General features: G+C 58.4%; 1 protein-coding gene and 1 long non-coding RNA gene across 10 annotated transcripts in view; one reads left to right on the forward strand and one right to left on the reverse strand.

Moving 5' to 3' along the window:
* Window positions 1-217: 217 nt before the first annotated feature.
* FLI1 (Fli-1 proto-oncogene, ETS transcription factor) overlaps window positions 218-12,376 on the forward strand; it is a 130,049-nt gene continuing 117,890 nt past the window's right edge. Inside the window, exons 1-2 of one of the 5 annotated variants that reach the window (XM_019811546.3) lie at window positions 218-480; window positions 1,659-1,766. In XM_019811546.3, coding sequence (XP_019667105.1) covers window positions 1,701-1,766 — 66 coding nt within the window. In that variant the 5' untranslated portion in view covers window positions 218-480; window positions 1,659-1,700. Of the gene's footprint in view, window positions 481-1,658; window positions 1,767-7,651; window positions 7,778-8,881; window positions 9,263-12,376 lie in introns of those variants that run through there. The other 4 variants (XM_019811548.3, XM_019811549.3, XM_011286486.4 and 1 more) reach the window with 4 other exon arrangements.
* Window positions 6,617-11,082, reverse strand: LOC102901940. Of its 5 annotated transcripts, XR_006586117.1 has the most exons (4): window positions 10,941-11,082; window positions 9,695-10,453; window positions 7,628-8,168; window positions 6,617-7,081 (listed from the first exon to the last, which is right to left on the reverse strand). It is a non-coding gene; the product is annotated as an uncharacterized LOC102901940 (long non-coding RNA). The 5 variants fall into 5 exon arrangements; XR_006586116.1 differs by lacking the exon at window positions 10,941-11,082 and having other exon boundaries at window positions 7,628-7,782; window positions 10,213-10,764; XR_006586115.1 differs by lacking the exon at window positions 10,941-11,082 and having other exon boundaries at window positions 7,628-7,782; window positions 9,695-10,764.

Consider the following 12,376-nt stretch of genomic DNA (forward strand, 5'->3'; position numbering starts at 1 on the left):
TTACGTTTGCGATATGTGTGTGGTTTCTAGTGTTCCTTGACATTCCCTAGCAACACCCGGAGGTTTCTGGAAAAGCAGCTAGGGGCACACGGGTGGCTGTCTATTAGAACAATTCATCAGACAGCAGTTGAAATATTGATAAGAAAACGGAAATCAAATTAAAAGACGGGAAAAGAGAGAGGAAGGGGGAGTGGGACGAAGAGAGCCAGAGAGAGGCGGCAGAGAGGAAAGCGGCAGGGCGCACAGACAGAGGAGCTCAGCGGTTCCTGCGGGCCCCCCAGCTCCCGCTGGGACCCAGGCTGGCAGTCTGGATACACTGCAAAGAAAGGTGCAGCTTGACTCCCGGCAGCCTGCAGGTTTAATTCGGCACCACCAAGGATCTCGGGGGCTCTGGTAGCAGAGAATTAGCACTCAGAGCTCAGACATCCTGGAGTTTCAGGAGTTCGGCTGCCGCTGGCCAAACAGACGAGGGTGTCTAAGGTGAGTGTTCATGTAGGGGGGATCTCTGAGGGGACTTAGGGTGGTGGCGCCTCTCCCTGCTCCAGCTGCAGAAGGGAAATGGGAGGCTTTCTGGGACTCTTTCTTTCTCTCATTCTCTGGAGGGGGGGCTTTCTTTTCTCTCCTTCCCACCCCCCCCCACTTTCCTTGCAAATTTCACTCCAAGTTGCAAAGAAAATCGGGGACACTCCTGGGGAGAGGACAGAGGCAGGGAAGAGGTATTTAAGGGCCCAAAGGAACATACCTGGTCCCTGAACTCGTGTGCCTGTGTGTTGTGGCTTCAGGAGCCAAAAGCTGGAATCTGTTAGCGGGGAGAAAAGTGCTTTATCAGAAACACATTGGCTGCCGGAGAAGCTGCAGGCTGCCACGTTAAAGATGGTTTAAGAGAAGGAAGGCAAGAGGGCCAGACTTGGCAAGGCAGGGAGAGACTCACCCAGAGGCACCTGGCATCTAGGGTGGTTTTTGCACCCGCTAGCCCAAATATTCAGACTTCACACACCATCTCCCCCGCCACTAGAAATGCGGCTGCGTCATTCACTATCTTGGTCTCTGCCCTCAAAACTCTTTTAAGGAGCCGGGGCTGGGGAAAGGGCCTCCCTAGATCCCTAGGACCTTCAGCCAGTCGTCCTCCCCAAGCGGTCCACTAGCAGGGAAGGGGGGGGGGCAGCTGGCCACTGGTGGAGTCTTGAGGTGGTTGGGGAGGCAGGCTGAAGATCTGTGCCCTGACGGCCCAAGCTTGGCAGTTCTGTAAATATCTGCTCCCTGGGGCTTTGGGCTGCATTCGTGGGGAGACCTACTCCTACCAGGGCAGGGTTCTCTCTTCCGGCTCAGAGGGGCCCCTGTGTCCCTAGGTGTGGAACTACCCAGGCCCGGGGTCAGAGTGGGGATGGGTGGTCTCATCTGTGGATAGAGGAGGGTTACAGGACTGCAAGGAAAAGCCACAGGTCGTCTTGAGCCGGCTCTCAACCTTCGCCATCCCTTAGCCTGAAGTCGGGAGGCAGAGACGCAGAACTGGCTCCCAGTACCTGACCACGGGGATCCTCCCTTTCTGGCCTGGGCGATCAGAGCCATCCAGCCTCCTTCCCCAACCACCTCCCCCCTCACCCCCCACCGTCTCACCCATGTTGTACTCTCGGGTGACTGAGGTTTCTCCCACCCAGGTTGGTTCTTGGGCCTTCCTGACCCTTCCTCACCAACGGAGGATGTTTCAGACAGTCCCCGACACATCGTCTTACGTCAAGGTAAGACATGACAGCGTCTTTAAACAGGTAATGACCCCCAGCCCCTCTGCCACCGGGCCTGTGGTCGCTCCCCACTTTCCCCGGGAAAAGGGGTGGAGGGTTCAGCGGGTGGATCTGGAGCCTGGGGCGCTCCCGACCACCCTAGGGTGGCACAGACCCTCAGGAATCCTTGGCTGGGGAGGAACGCTCTCGGTAGGCACTGATCTGGAGACTGGAAGTGGGTGAGCGCGATGAGGTTGGGCAGGGAAAGCCGAGACACCAGTCGGCGGCCCTGCGAGCCAGCATCGGGTCCCAGTGGGTCCTGCGCCCGCGCCGCTGGCGCACAACAGGTTTCAAAGTAAGGGTCTGCGTGTACTGGGGAGCGTGCACATGAGCCTCTGGGCGTGTGTACGCGGCTGTGTGAACGCGACGCGCTTCTCCCACCGGCTCGACACCCCGTCTGTCCTGAAGCCCACCTCTCTTGGCCCCACCCGCCCTCCAAAGAGCAGACTGCTACATTTGACAGAATATAGAACTTTTTTTCCCACTCACAACAGTTCCCAAGAATGTAAACAAACCGAGGCCAGGACATCTGGGTTGCACGTTTAAATGAAAATGCGCCAGCGGGGCGGGGCTGAGGGTGCCCGGGGTTGGGACCCAGGCACGACCTCCTTCCTTCCGGGTAGCAGCCCCGAGCCGAGCCGGGGCCAGGCCGAGTCGGAGTCCCAGGTCGGAGGAGGAAGGGCCCACCGCGGTTCTGAAAACCTACCCCTCGGGTCCCGGCCCCGCCCCCTTCTCCCTGAAACTCCGCCCCTGAGGTCCCCACCCCCACCTGCGTGCCCACGCTGAGCTCCCTCCGGCGTCCGGGAATGCCACCGCAGTGTGGGTCAGTCTGCCGGCCCGTGGCCGCCTCGATGGGGTGCGACCCTGGGGGAGCGCCACTTTAGCGTCCAGCCCTCCTCCCATTTCTCTAAAGGGAAATTTGTTGACACGAGGTACTCGTGTCCCGACTCCCACCCCTTCCCAAGGTCTAAAGGAGTTTTACAGTCACTTGAAGGAGGCCGGGTCCCGGAGCCTTGGCGGAGAAAAGGTGTTTAATCTGTGATGAATGAATGAAAAATAAGTGACTCCATGTATCGACAATCAATGAATAGATGGCTGGACCGATGGCCCCCAGGAAGTGGCAGGGCGTACACCGCGAGGCTTTAAAGCGCGCCGGGGTTCGTTAAGTCCAGTTTTCCGGAGAGGTTAGGCAGGCTGTGACCCCTCCCACCCCCGCCACGCCCAGTTCCAGAAGCTTAGGGAGTTCTCACTTCCAGCCCGGCCCCAAAGACAGCAAGTGCCCTCCCCCCCACCCCACCCCCGCCCCAGCCACCCCTCCACCCCGGTCTGCACACACCCGGGGATACAAAACCTCAGGGATGACAAAGCTTAGAGGGGCAAGTGGGAGCCCAGGAGACTGACCCGGGCCCGGAGTCAGAGAGAAAGCAAACCGGCTCAGGAGAGCGGAGCGGTCTGGAGTGGGGAGCAGGGAGAGAGGATGCAGTCCAGGAGCTGTGGGCAGCCAAAGGAGCCGCTCGCCGCAGGAGCTCTTTTCAAGGGGGAAAAATGGATTTTTCAGCAGCCACAAAGTTTGTATTGTTGCACAAAGGGGTGCATTGACGGCGGCGAAAGGTCTGCGTGGCAGGGACAATCTTGGGTCTGTTCCGCCGGCTCCCTACATCGACCATTTGCCAGAGGGGCACAAACAGTCCCAGGCTGCCAAGCCCCTGCCATTGCGCGTCAGGCACCCGGCTCCGAGGTTGTTGACAAACACCGAGAGCCCAGGCGCCCAGGCCCAGGGGCTGAAGCCGAGCCGGGCGCAGTAGTCAAGGGCACCCCGTCCACCCGGCAGCGATCTGGGCTCTGAGAACCCCCAGAGTGCTCAGGGGGTTATGCGCAGGACAGACTTTAGAGTGGGGATGAGGCTGGAAAGAGCAAGGGACAGGGAGCGAAGGAACACGAGTGACTCTTTAAGGCCATAACATGCAGTAAGTGAATAATGGTGGTACCATTAAGGTACCCCTTGCATTTGCCAGGTCCTGTCCTAAGCATTGCATTTACACTAACTCCTTTAATATTAATACCAACCCGAGGAGGTAATCCATTTTGCAGATGAGAAACCGAGGTATTGAGAGGTTAACGGAACGCAGCTTGTAAGGGGTGGAGCTAAGGACAGAACTGTGCTGACCGCCAGGGGTAGGTCCTATTATAACACCACTGTACAGATGAAGGCACTGAGGCACAAAGAGGTTAAGGAGCTTGCTCAAACCTACAGAGCTGGTAAGTGCGGAGCCAGAATTCAAACCTAGGAGCCTGGCCCCCCAGCGAGGCTTTCAACCTGGACGTCCCAACTTGCAGCTACGGGGTGGAGCACGCAGGAGACCCAAGAGGAATCCTGGTCCCGTGCTATGCAAATCGCAGTCGATCCCGGTGCGAGGGGCACAACTCGGAAGGTCCCTCGCCCGCCCCGCCCCACGAGACGGTCAGGGTCCTCCACTTCCCCCCTTAGCGAATCTGCCCTACTCCTTACACCCACTCCCTCACCACCTACCCTGCTGGTTCAGCCCCTGCTGCATGCTGGAGGAGACACCAGCATGCACACCACGCACCAGACCAAAGGAGGCTTAGAGCCCCAGAATGTTCACCACCACACGGCCCAGGGGCAGCATCTGGCCAACAGGTCCTGCAGAGGGGCTGCAAGGACACAGGTCTGTACTTAGAATAAATGCCGTGTGGGGCGGCCGGGAGGCAGGAAGGACGGAGATTGGAGGGGATGAAATTCTCCCTTCCCCTCTCCCCCCCCCCACCCCCCGCCCCCACCCCAAGCCCCAGTCTAGGCGCCGCCGCTGGGTGAGAGTCCCGGCACCTGGCTGGTCTCCACCTCTTGTCAGCCTGCGCTCTCTGGTCGGCCTCGGACTCCCTTGGGATTTCCTCGTCGACGCCGCGTGGTCTGGGGACCCGGCCCCGAGCGCCTCGGGCTCTGGGCGCAGAGACCCTCCCCCAGCCGGGCCAGCCGGCCCCCCGGCCCTCCCGCCGCCGCGGCCTCCCACGTAGCGTTTTGAACCCGCTTGGCGCTAAGGCAAGAACGAGCGTGGGGAGCGGGCAGGGCGAGCAGAGGCTCTAAATCTTCCTTCAATCTGTGAGTAGATGAAGTCTGAGAAACAAATTCAAAGCAGGCGCGCCTGCAGAGCCTTCCTGCAGAAATATTCCCCGGCATTCAAGCGCATCCAGGGGCGGCTCGAGCTGCCTTGTTTGGCTAAGGTCAGACGAGACTCGAGTTCTCCAATAAAAATAAATCTCAAATTAATTATGGCCTCGAGCGAGGGGCCAGACACTTGAAGCTGCAGTTGTGCAGTCTGGAGTTTTGGCGCTCGCTCGCCCGTCCCTCCCCCGCGCCCCCGCTTCTCCCCCCTCCCCCCTTCTCCCCCCCCCCCCCCTTGCCAGCTCGAATACCCGCCGAGGCCGCGCTGGACCCGAGGGGCGGGGGAGGAGGGAGGACGCAGGGGAAAGGATCCGCCCGACAGGCTGTGCCAGGCCTGGCATCTTTCGGGGTTTCAAGTGACCCGGGTCCGGAGGCACCCTGGGGACCCGGCTCCGACTGTCGCGTCCTCCCACCCCCAACCTGGGCTTGGGACCAAAGAAGCCCAGGAAGTCGCGTCTGGAAAGGCTTGACCCGGTCAAAAGGGCTGACATTGAGAGAGCCAAGACACGTTTCGCCCAGCCGCTCCCCTCCCGCGGGAAGCAGGACTTCCGCATGTTTGAAAATACTGTCAAGTGCGGATGGTGCGAGGCAAGTCATAGCCCCGAAGTTCCAGCGAAAAAGCTCAAAACCCAAATATTTCCTAAATACTCGCCTCCGTGTTCGTGCTTTCTGTCTGTGACCCTAGGCTTAGACATGTGTGGTGAGTTGTTTTGTTGGTCCCCCCCCCCCAGACCTGGTAGCTTTTGTTTTAAATGCTGGCCCGCTTCCTTGGCCGTGTGAGGGCTCCCTGACTTGAACGTGGGTCTGGGCTGGTGGAATGGGCACGGCTGGTAGCAGGCACCGGCCGCGGGTCACCAGCCCTGCCCAGTCTGGGAAAGGCCGGCAGGACAGTCTCTGGTGAGCCAGGAAAGAGGGTGTGTGCAAGTGTGTGGGCTGGGGTAACCAGTCCCTGGCTATGCCAGGAGAAGGGGGAGAGAGGAGAGAGGAAGGGAGGAAGGGGAGAGAGAAGGGGCGGGAGAAAGGACAGAAGGGGAGGGAGAGAGGGGCGAAGGGGAGGGGTTTCCCCTCCCCAACTCAAAGACATTTCATTTGTAGCCGGCTTCACCACAGGCTCTCTATCAATTTGTCTCAATGCAAACATTCGAAATATTCTCTTTGGCTGCTCGTGAAAACAATGTGAGCTGCCAGGATCAAACCATCTTTCCAGATGTCTGGTGGTAACCACATGAAACAGGGCAGACTTGTTTACTGTTGTGTTTGGTTAGGGCTTTTCCCCCCTTTGGGATTGAAAATAGAAGCAGCAGCAGGAGCTGAGCGGCAAACCCAGAGTTACATAAGTGGGGCACACTTGCCCACCAGCATGTCAGTGTGGGGTGGAGGGAGTCTGGAATGCCTCAGAGAGCTGTTGTTCCCAGTTGGGGGGGGAGGGGGATTCTCCTTTCTGGGTGGAGGACCTTGTGAATGGACAGGAGCTCCTCCTGGGGGGGCTCAGAAAGAGCAAAAGGCATGGCAGCGGTGCCAGTCAGTAAGTCACAAAGGGGTGACCGTTATGCCAACGCCAGCCTCTGCTCTCCCTCTCCCCCCCCTCCATCTTCAAAATTACGAAATTGCCATAGCTTTGGTTTTCAGGGAGAAACAGAAAGTGCTATTGAGCTCCACGGTGAAAACAGGAGGGCAAGTCCTCAGTTTAATCTAGTTGCATATTGAGCAACTCCCAATGGGAGAGACAGCTGCTGCTGCAAGGAATTAGGGGTGCTAGGCTTACTGGGGTGACTGTACTGATCAGTGCAGTGAAGGTAACGGGATCTTTGCCAGGCACAATAGAAGTTGGGAAGAGAGACCTACACAACATTTTTGCCATAGAGGAGCCTTCTCAAGCACTTGGAGGAGTGCTTCGGGAAGGGGGAGCAGTGGCTCCGGTGGGGTGGCCATTAGCAACCTCAGTGTTTGCCCAGGACCCGGAAGGGGGCCTCCGGGTGGTGGAGTTGGAATCCCTTCTGCCCGAAAGAGGGCCGATGTGGCTGGGGGTGCCGGGTTTCTGGCCAGGTTCGGGTGGGAAGCGGTCTCCCCGCACCCTCCTGAAAGCCCTGTTGTCGTTTGAAGGTCGGCAGAGTCTGGGCTGAAAAGGAAACAATTTGGGGTTTGAAAGGATGTAATTCATTCTTCCTTTCCCTTTAACCTCTTTCCTCTCTGGAAAGCATGTGGAAAAGCTGAAGGGAAGAGTGAGAGGGCAGGCGGCCGGCCTAGGGGAGGAAAGGGTTAAGCCTGATTTCTTTTAATTGAACTCCAGAACTGGTGGCCCCAGGCAAAGGGGGGGGGGACTGACCCCGCTAGCGGTAACCAGATGTGGCGGTCCCAGGGGAGCCCCGGAGCAGACCCCTGGATTGAGAAGCAGACAGGAGGTGGGGGGGTCGGCCCGGCCCCCATCCCACCCCCACCCCACCCCCACCCCACTCCCCCATACGCACACCGAGTCTCAATTGCTGGCAGGCTGCACCCGCCACTCCAGGTCTGGTCACGTTCAGACCCGCGTCTGTATTCGAACCCAAAATTGGAGCTGAATTGATGAGACTAATTTCGAGAGGGGGTGGGGGGAGGGAGGGAGGGAGGCGAGCTAGCTTTCTGGCTCAATTGCTCCAGAAGAAATAAAGAATTAATAAGTCACCTTTTTCGCCGCTGTGGACACCCTTTTGAATTTTTTTTTTCTTTCCAATTGACTCGGATCTCCTCTGGATTTTTTTTTTCCTCCTTCCCCGGGTGGACTCTTAAATAAAAGTGAAAAAGTCCAAAGCGTGGTCTGGAGAGCGTGGACAAGGTAACCTGTTTGGGAGGTTGGGGAGAAGGGAGTCAGGCCGAGAGCGCCTGGGGGAGGAGTGGGGTGGGGGGGATGTCTCCTCGCTGCGCCCCGGACTCCTGAGGCTGCCCCAACTGGAGGGTTCGGCGGCGGCCCTGCAGAAAGACGGGGGAGGTCTCCGGGTGGCGGGGGCCGACAAGGCGGGCCAAAAGTCTGCTGGCCTCACGGCTGGGTGGGGATGACGGTGCCGCGATCTTGAGTGTTGCGCTCTGCAGACCTGTTGACCAGTGTGGAGGGAACGTCCCCCGGTAGCGTAGGTTTCTTGGGGCTTGGAGTAGCATTGCATAGGCGGCTCTGGCCGAACGCTGGGACTTGGGCCATCTGGTCCAGGTGAAGTGCGAGGGGTTGGACCCTAGAAGGCGCGGAGAGGTGGCTTATGGTGCTGCCGGTCCCGGCCCTGGGCGGGCGCCGGGAGCTCTCCAGGAGCAAAGGGCCGAGGCGCGCCGCCCGGAGGGCGCCCTTCTGCTAACAATGCACTGGGAGCCTAGTCCTCGCCCCCGATGGTGGGGTCCTTCCGAAACTGCCCCGAGTCCGCGTCGGCCGGTGAAATAGCTCCCGGAGTCTGCCGCGACTCGGCAGCCGAGGGCCCGAGTGGAAAAATTCCCATTGGATACATTTTTTTAATGGTTGGTTTCCTTCGGTCTGAGTCCGGATCTTCCCGGGCAGTAGGCTCCAGGTTATCCGCAGCCCGAGTAAACTGACCCCCCCCCCCCATAAGTTTACTCCGGCTGGAAAAAGCATTAATGAACCTATCTGTGGGAAGAAACGGAAAGGGAATGAGTCAAGAGGGCCACCTTCGGCCAACGGCCCCGGGAAAAGGAAGGAGGCCAAAGGCGTTTGGTTTTGGACTTTGGGGGAAGGTGTTGGGGGTGGGGGTGCAGACTGCGGGAATCAGGGCGCGGGCGCCGGGCGTGGACCCCGGCATTGTTCCCAGCTCTCTCTTATCTCCCAGGAGCAAGTATCCTGTGTGCGCTGCGCACGAATGTATCTGGGCATCTCCGGGTATATTTATATAGTGTGTGTGATGCGAAAAGCAGGACCAGCAGAGGGGAGGAAGAGGGGGTGTGGGGGGAGGGAAGACGAGGGAGAGAGCAGAGGGGAGAGAAGAGAGAGGAGAGCGCGAGACAGAGAGAGAGAGAGAGAGAGAGAGAGAGAGAGAGATAGGACTTCCTCCCCGATTCGCAAAGTGAAGTCACTTCCCAAAATTAGCTGAAAAAAAAGTTTCATCCGGTTAACTGTCTCTTTTTCGCTCCGCTACAACAACAAACGTGCACAGGGGAGCGAGGGCAGGGCGCTCGTGGGGGGCACGCAGGGAGGGCCCAGGGCGCCAGGGAGGCCGCGCCGGGCTAATCCGAAGGGGCTGCGAGGTCAGGCTGTAACCGGGTCAATGTGTGGAATATTGGGGGGCTCGGCTGCAGACTTGGCCAAATGGACGGGACTATTAAGGTAAGCGACTGGGCAGTGGGCGCGGGAGCGGCGGGGCCGGCCGGGGCGGCGAGGCAGCGGGCAGGCTTGGCGCTGGGCGCCGGGGTCCCGGAAGACGTGGCCACTCTCCCTTCCTTCCGTGCCCCGGCTTCGCGCCGTCTCCTCCCGCGCTCCGGTGGCGGGTCTCACTCGCGGGCGCGACCCTCCGGGTTCACGACCGACAGCGATCTCCCCCCCCCCCCCGCACCCCTTGTCCCGAAGCCGCGTCCGGCCCGCTAGTACGTGCTGCGGGCCGGGCTGCGGGCGGAGGTCCGCGTGAAACCTGGGGACCCTGGGAGCAGATCCAAGGCAGGGGCCGGGGACCCCCGGGTCCATCACTCCCCCTACCCCCGGGCAAGCTGGGCGCCTTGGCCCCGGCGCCGGGCACTGGCCCGGCGGCCGGCTTCTTCTTACCCGAGGCCGAAGGCGACGGGGGCGGGAGATGCAGCCGCCACCAGCTCGGGTCCCCGCCTGGAGGGCCCTGGGGCGGGCAAGTGGATGGGTTGCAGGCGGATCGGGGTGCAAGTGAGTGTGTCTGGGGGTCTGTCTGAGCGGGCTCCTCCAGATGGAATCCCCTGTTTACATGTCAGCGCGGGCTGGTTTCCCTTCCTCTTGGTATTTGCGTTGCCGGCTCTCGGCGCTCGGGAGCTGCCGGCTCCCCGGGACTGACGGGCGGGCCTCGGCGCTCAGCCGGCAGGGGGGTCTCTCTGAGGCCCCGCTCCGCGCCGCCCCCCCAGCCCCAGCCCCCGGCCCCGGCTCTCCTCGCCCCGGCGTGCGCCGACTCCGGGGGCAGGGCGCGCTCCACGGTTTCCCAAAGAGGGTCCCGCGCCCTGCACAGCCCCTTCTCCTTCGGTGGCCGGCGCTGAGCCCACGGCCCCGGCGACCGCCCTGCCAAATCCACCACCCCCCCTCCCTCGCGTCACCCCACACACCTCGCGCCTGGGTCTGAGTTGCAAAATGCAGCCCAGAGGGGTGGCCGAGGGTCTGGGTTTCGAGTCAGACTTCAGGAGTGTTGATTGCCTGCTCCTTCTGGAAGCGGGAAGTGGGGCCGGGAGCAGGGAGGAGGGACACCCCCTCAAGTGACTGACCTTAGAAGACCGAGAGCAATGAATGGGACCAGGAGTCGGCTTCCAGGCTGTCCCGCAACACCAAGCAGGAGTCAGTCTGGAAAAACTATTAGGCTGGTGAGGTGGGGACTGGCAGAGCCCGCCATTCCCCAGAACCCAAAGGAATCAACTTCTCGCTCAGTGCTGAGTTAAGAGGAGACTAAGATGTTGTGCTTGGAGAATTGAAGAGATTTTTATCATTTGGGTGGAGTAGTGGTTTTTATTTTCTAAGGTTTTTTTTTTTTTTTCCTTTTCTTTTCTGAAAGTTTGAAACATGCTGACTTAGGTAAAAGGCACCAACAGAAGGAACTTGAAAATCTGGAGAGGCGATAACTGGTTGTACTGGGTTAAGGGGAGCCTCTGTGAGTCTGGATTCTTCCAATTTAAAGTGCGTGGGGGTGAGGAGTGTCTCTATAGTGAGGGTGGAGGTGGCCACTGGTCATTTGCGCCTGCTTCTCTGCCTGCGGGCGTGTGCTTGCAAGTGTCTATGTGTCCCAGGTTTGGTAAAAGGATGCTCCACTTTAGAAACCCGCCCCCCTCGTCAGGACACTTACCCCTTACCCAGAAGCACTCCCTCTGATCCGGAAGGTTGGTAAGATGGCTCCAGGGTCTTGATGTGGACACCCTAAGGAGAAGTGAAGCAATATCTCCATGATACTCGGACCTCTAAGGCCCTGAGCAAATGGAGGAAGCTGTGGTCTGTGTACCCGAGATGTGCTAACCTCTTTAGATATACACACAGGGACTGGCGTGGCAGGCAGTGAGAACAGGTTTAAGGACCCTGGTGCTTCATGCCAAGGATGGAAATAAAGGTCTTCTTTTTCATGTGGGTGGTGGGAGCCTGGGAGCCCCTCCAAACCCTCCTCAGGAGCACCCTTGTCTCCTGTCCAGGTGACCCGGCTATGCAGACGCACCCACAGAGCAGTGACTTTCAGAGTTATCTTTGGTCGCCCAAAGTCTGCAGAATTGACTTGCTGGTGTATACTTTGGTATTGAAAGTGTGTGAAAGCCAGTTTCCTGTTCCTGTGTGACCTTTGGACCTTGATGTACCCCAGACCCTGTTCCGGAGATGATTCCAGCACTGTCTTAGCAGGGGACAGTGGACAAGGGGAGGCCCGTGGATTTCTGGTCTCCGTGTGAGAGTGCACGGTCCATTAGACCCATGTGAACTTCAAAATCTTTGTACAAATGAAACAGTGGGACTAAACTAGCTCTACAGTAGTAACTTTCGAATCCTCTCTTCCTAATATATCACATTATATTCTCCCATAAGGACATGTACCTGCATGTTCACGAAATCTAGTTTTATACAGATTGAGGTCTGTAGACAGAAACCTAGAATGTGGGTTCCCACTTTGAGTGACCTTGACAAATCATCTTCGAGTAATTCCGGAATGTGATTTTTATGCACCTGCATATTTCTTCCTCAACTATGAGGCATGTCTATCTTTTAAAATACCTCTGGGTCTCAGCACTAAGGAGGTATTTGCTCCAGGATGCCAGGGGAGTCTGGATTTCTTTGCAGAGGGTTTTTATTCTGTGCACAATTTGCACAACTCAGTGTTTTCAAAATCTTAATCTCGCTGCCCTTGTTACAAGTCCTTCTGTGTCATGTTCCCTTCTCCTCTCCAAGAATGTCTCCTGGGAAGGCTCTGAGCATCACGTTAGGAATACTAAAATTTTCAGGAGCCATTCCGCTCTTCTTCTGCCACACACAAGTTAAGCGGCGATATTAAACAACACCTACCCCACCCCTGCTCCCCACAGTGATATTATCAGTGTTGAAAATCACGTGATACGGGTTGCTGCTCAAGAGATGACCTGGTTTCAAAACCCGCCTCTTGGTTTTTTGCAGTCTTCAATTGAATCTCATTCTTCCATCCAGGAAAGCTTGATTCAATGCCCACAGTCCCAGTTAAAGATGGGGAAACGACCCGCGAGGATGCAGACATGGTGAATGAGACAGAGAAATGCACAGCAGACTCCAAGT

This window comes from Felis catus, chromosome D1 (genome assembly GCF_018350175.1).
Source record: "Felis catus isolate Fca126 chromosome D1, F.catus_Fca126_mat1.0, whole genome shotgun sequence".
NCBI lineage: Eukaryota > Metazoa > Chordata > Mammalia > Carnivora > Felidae > Felis > Felis catus.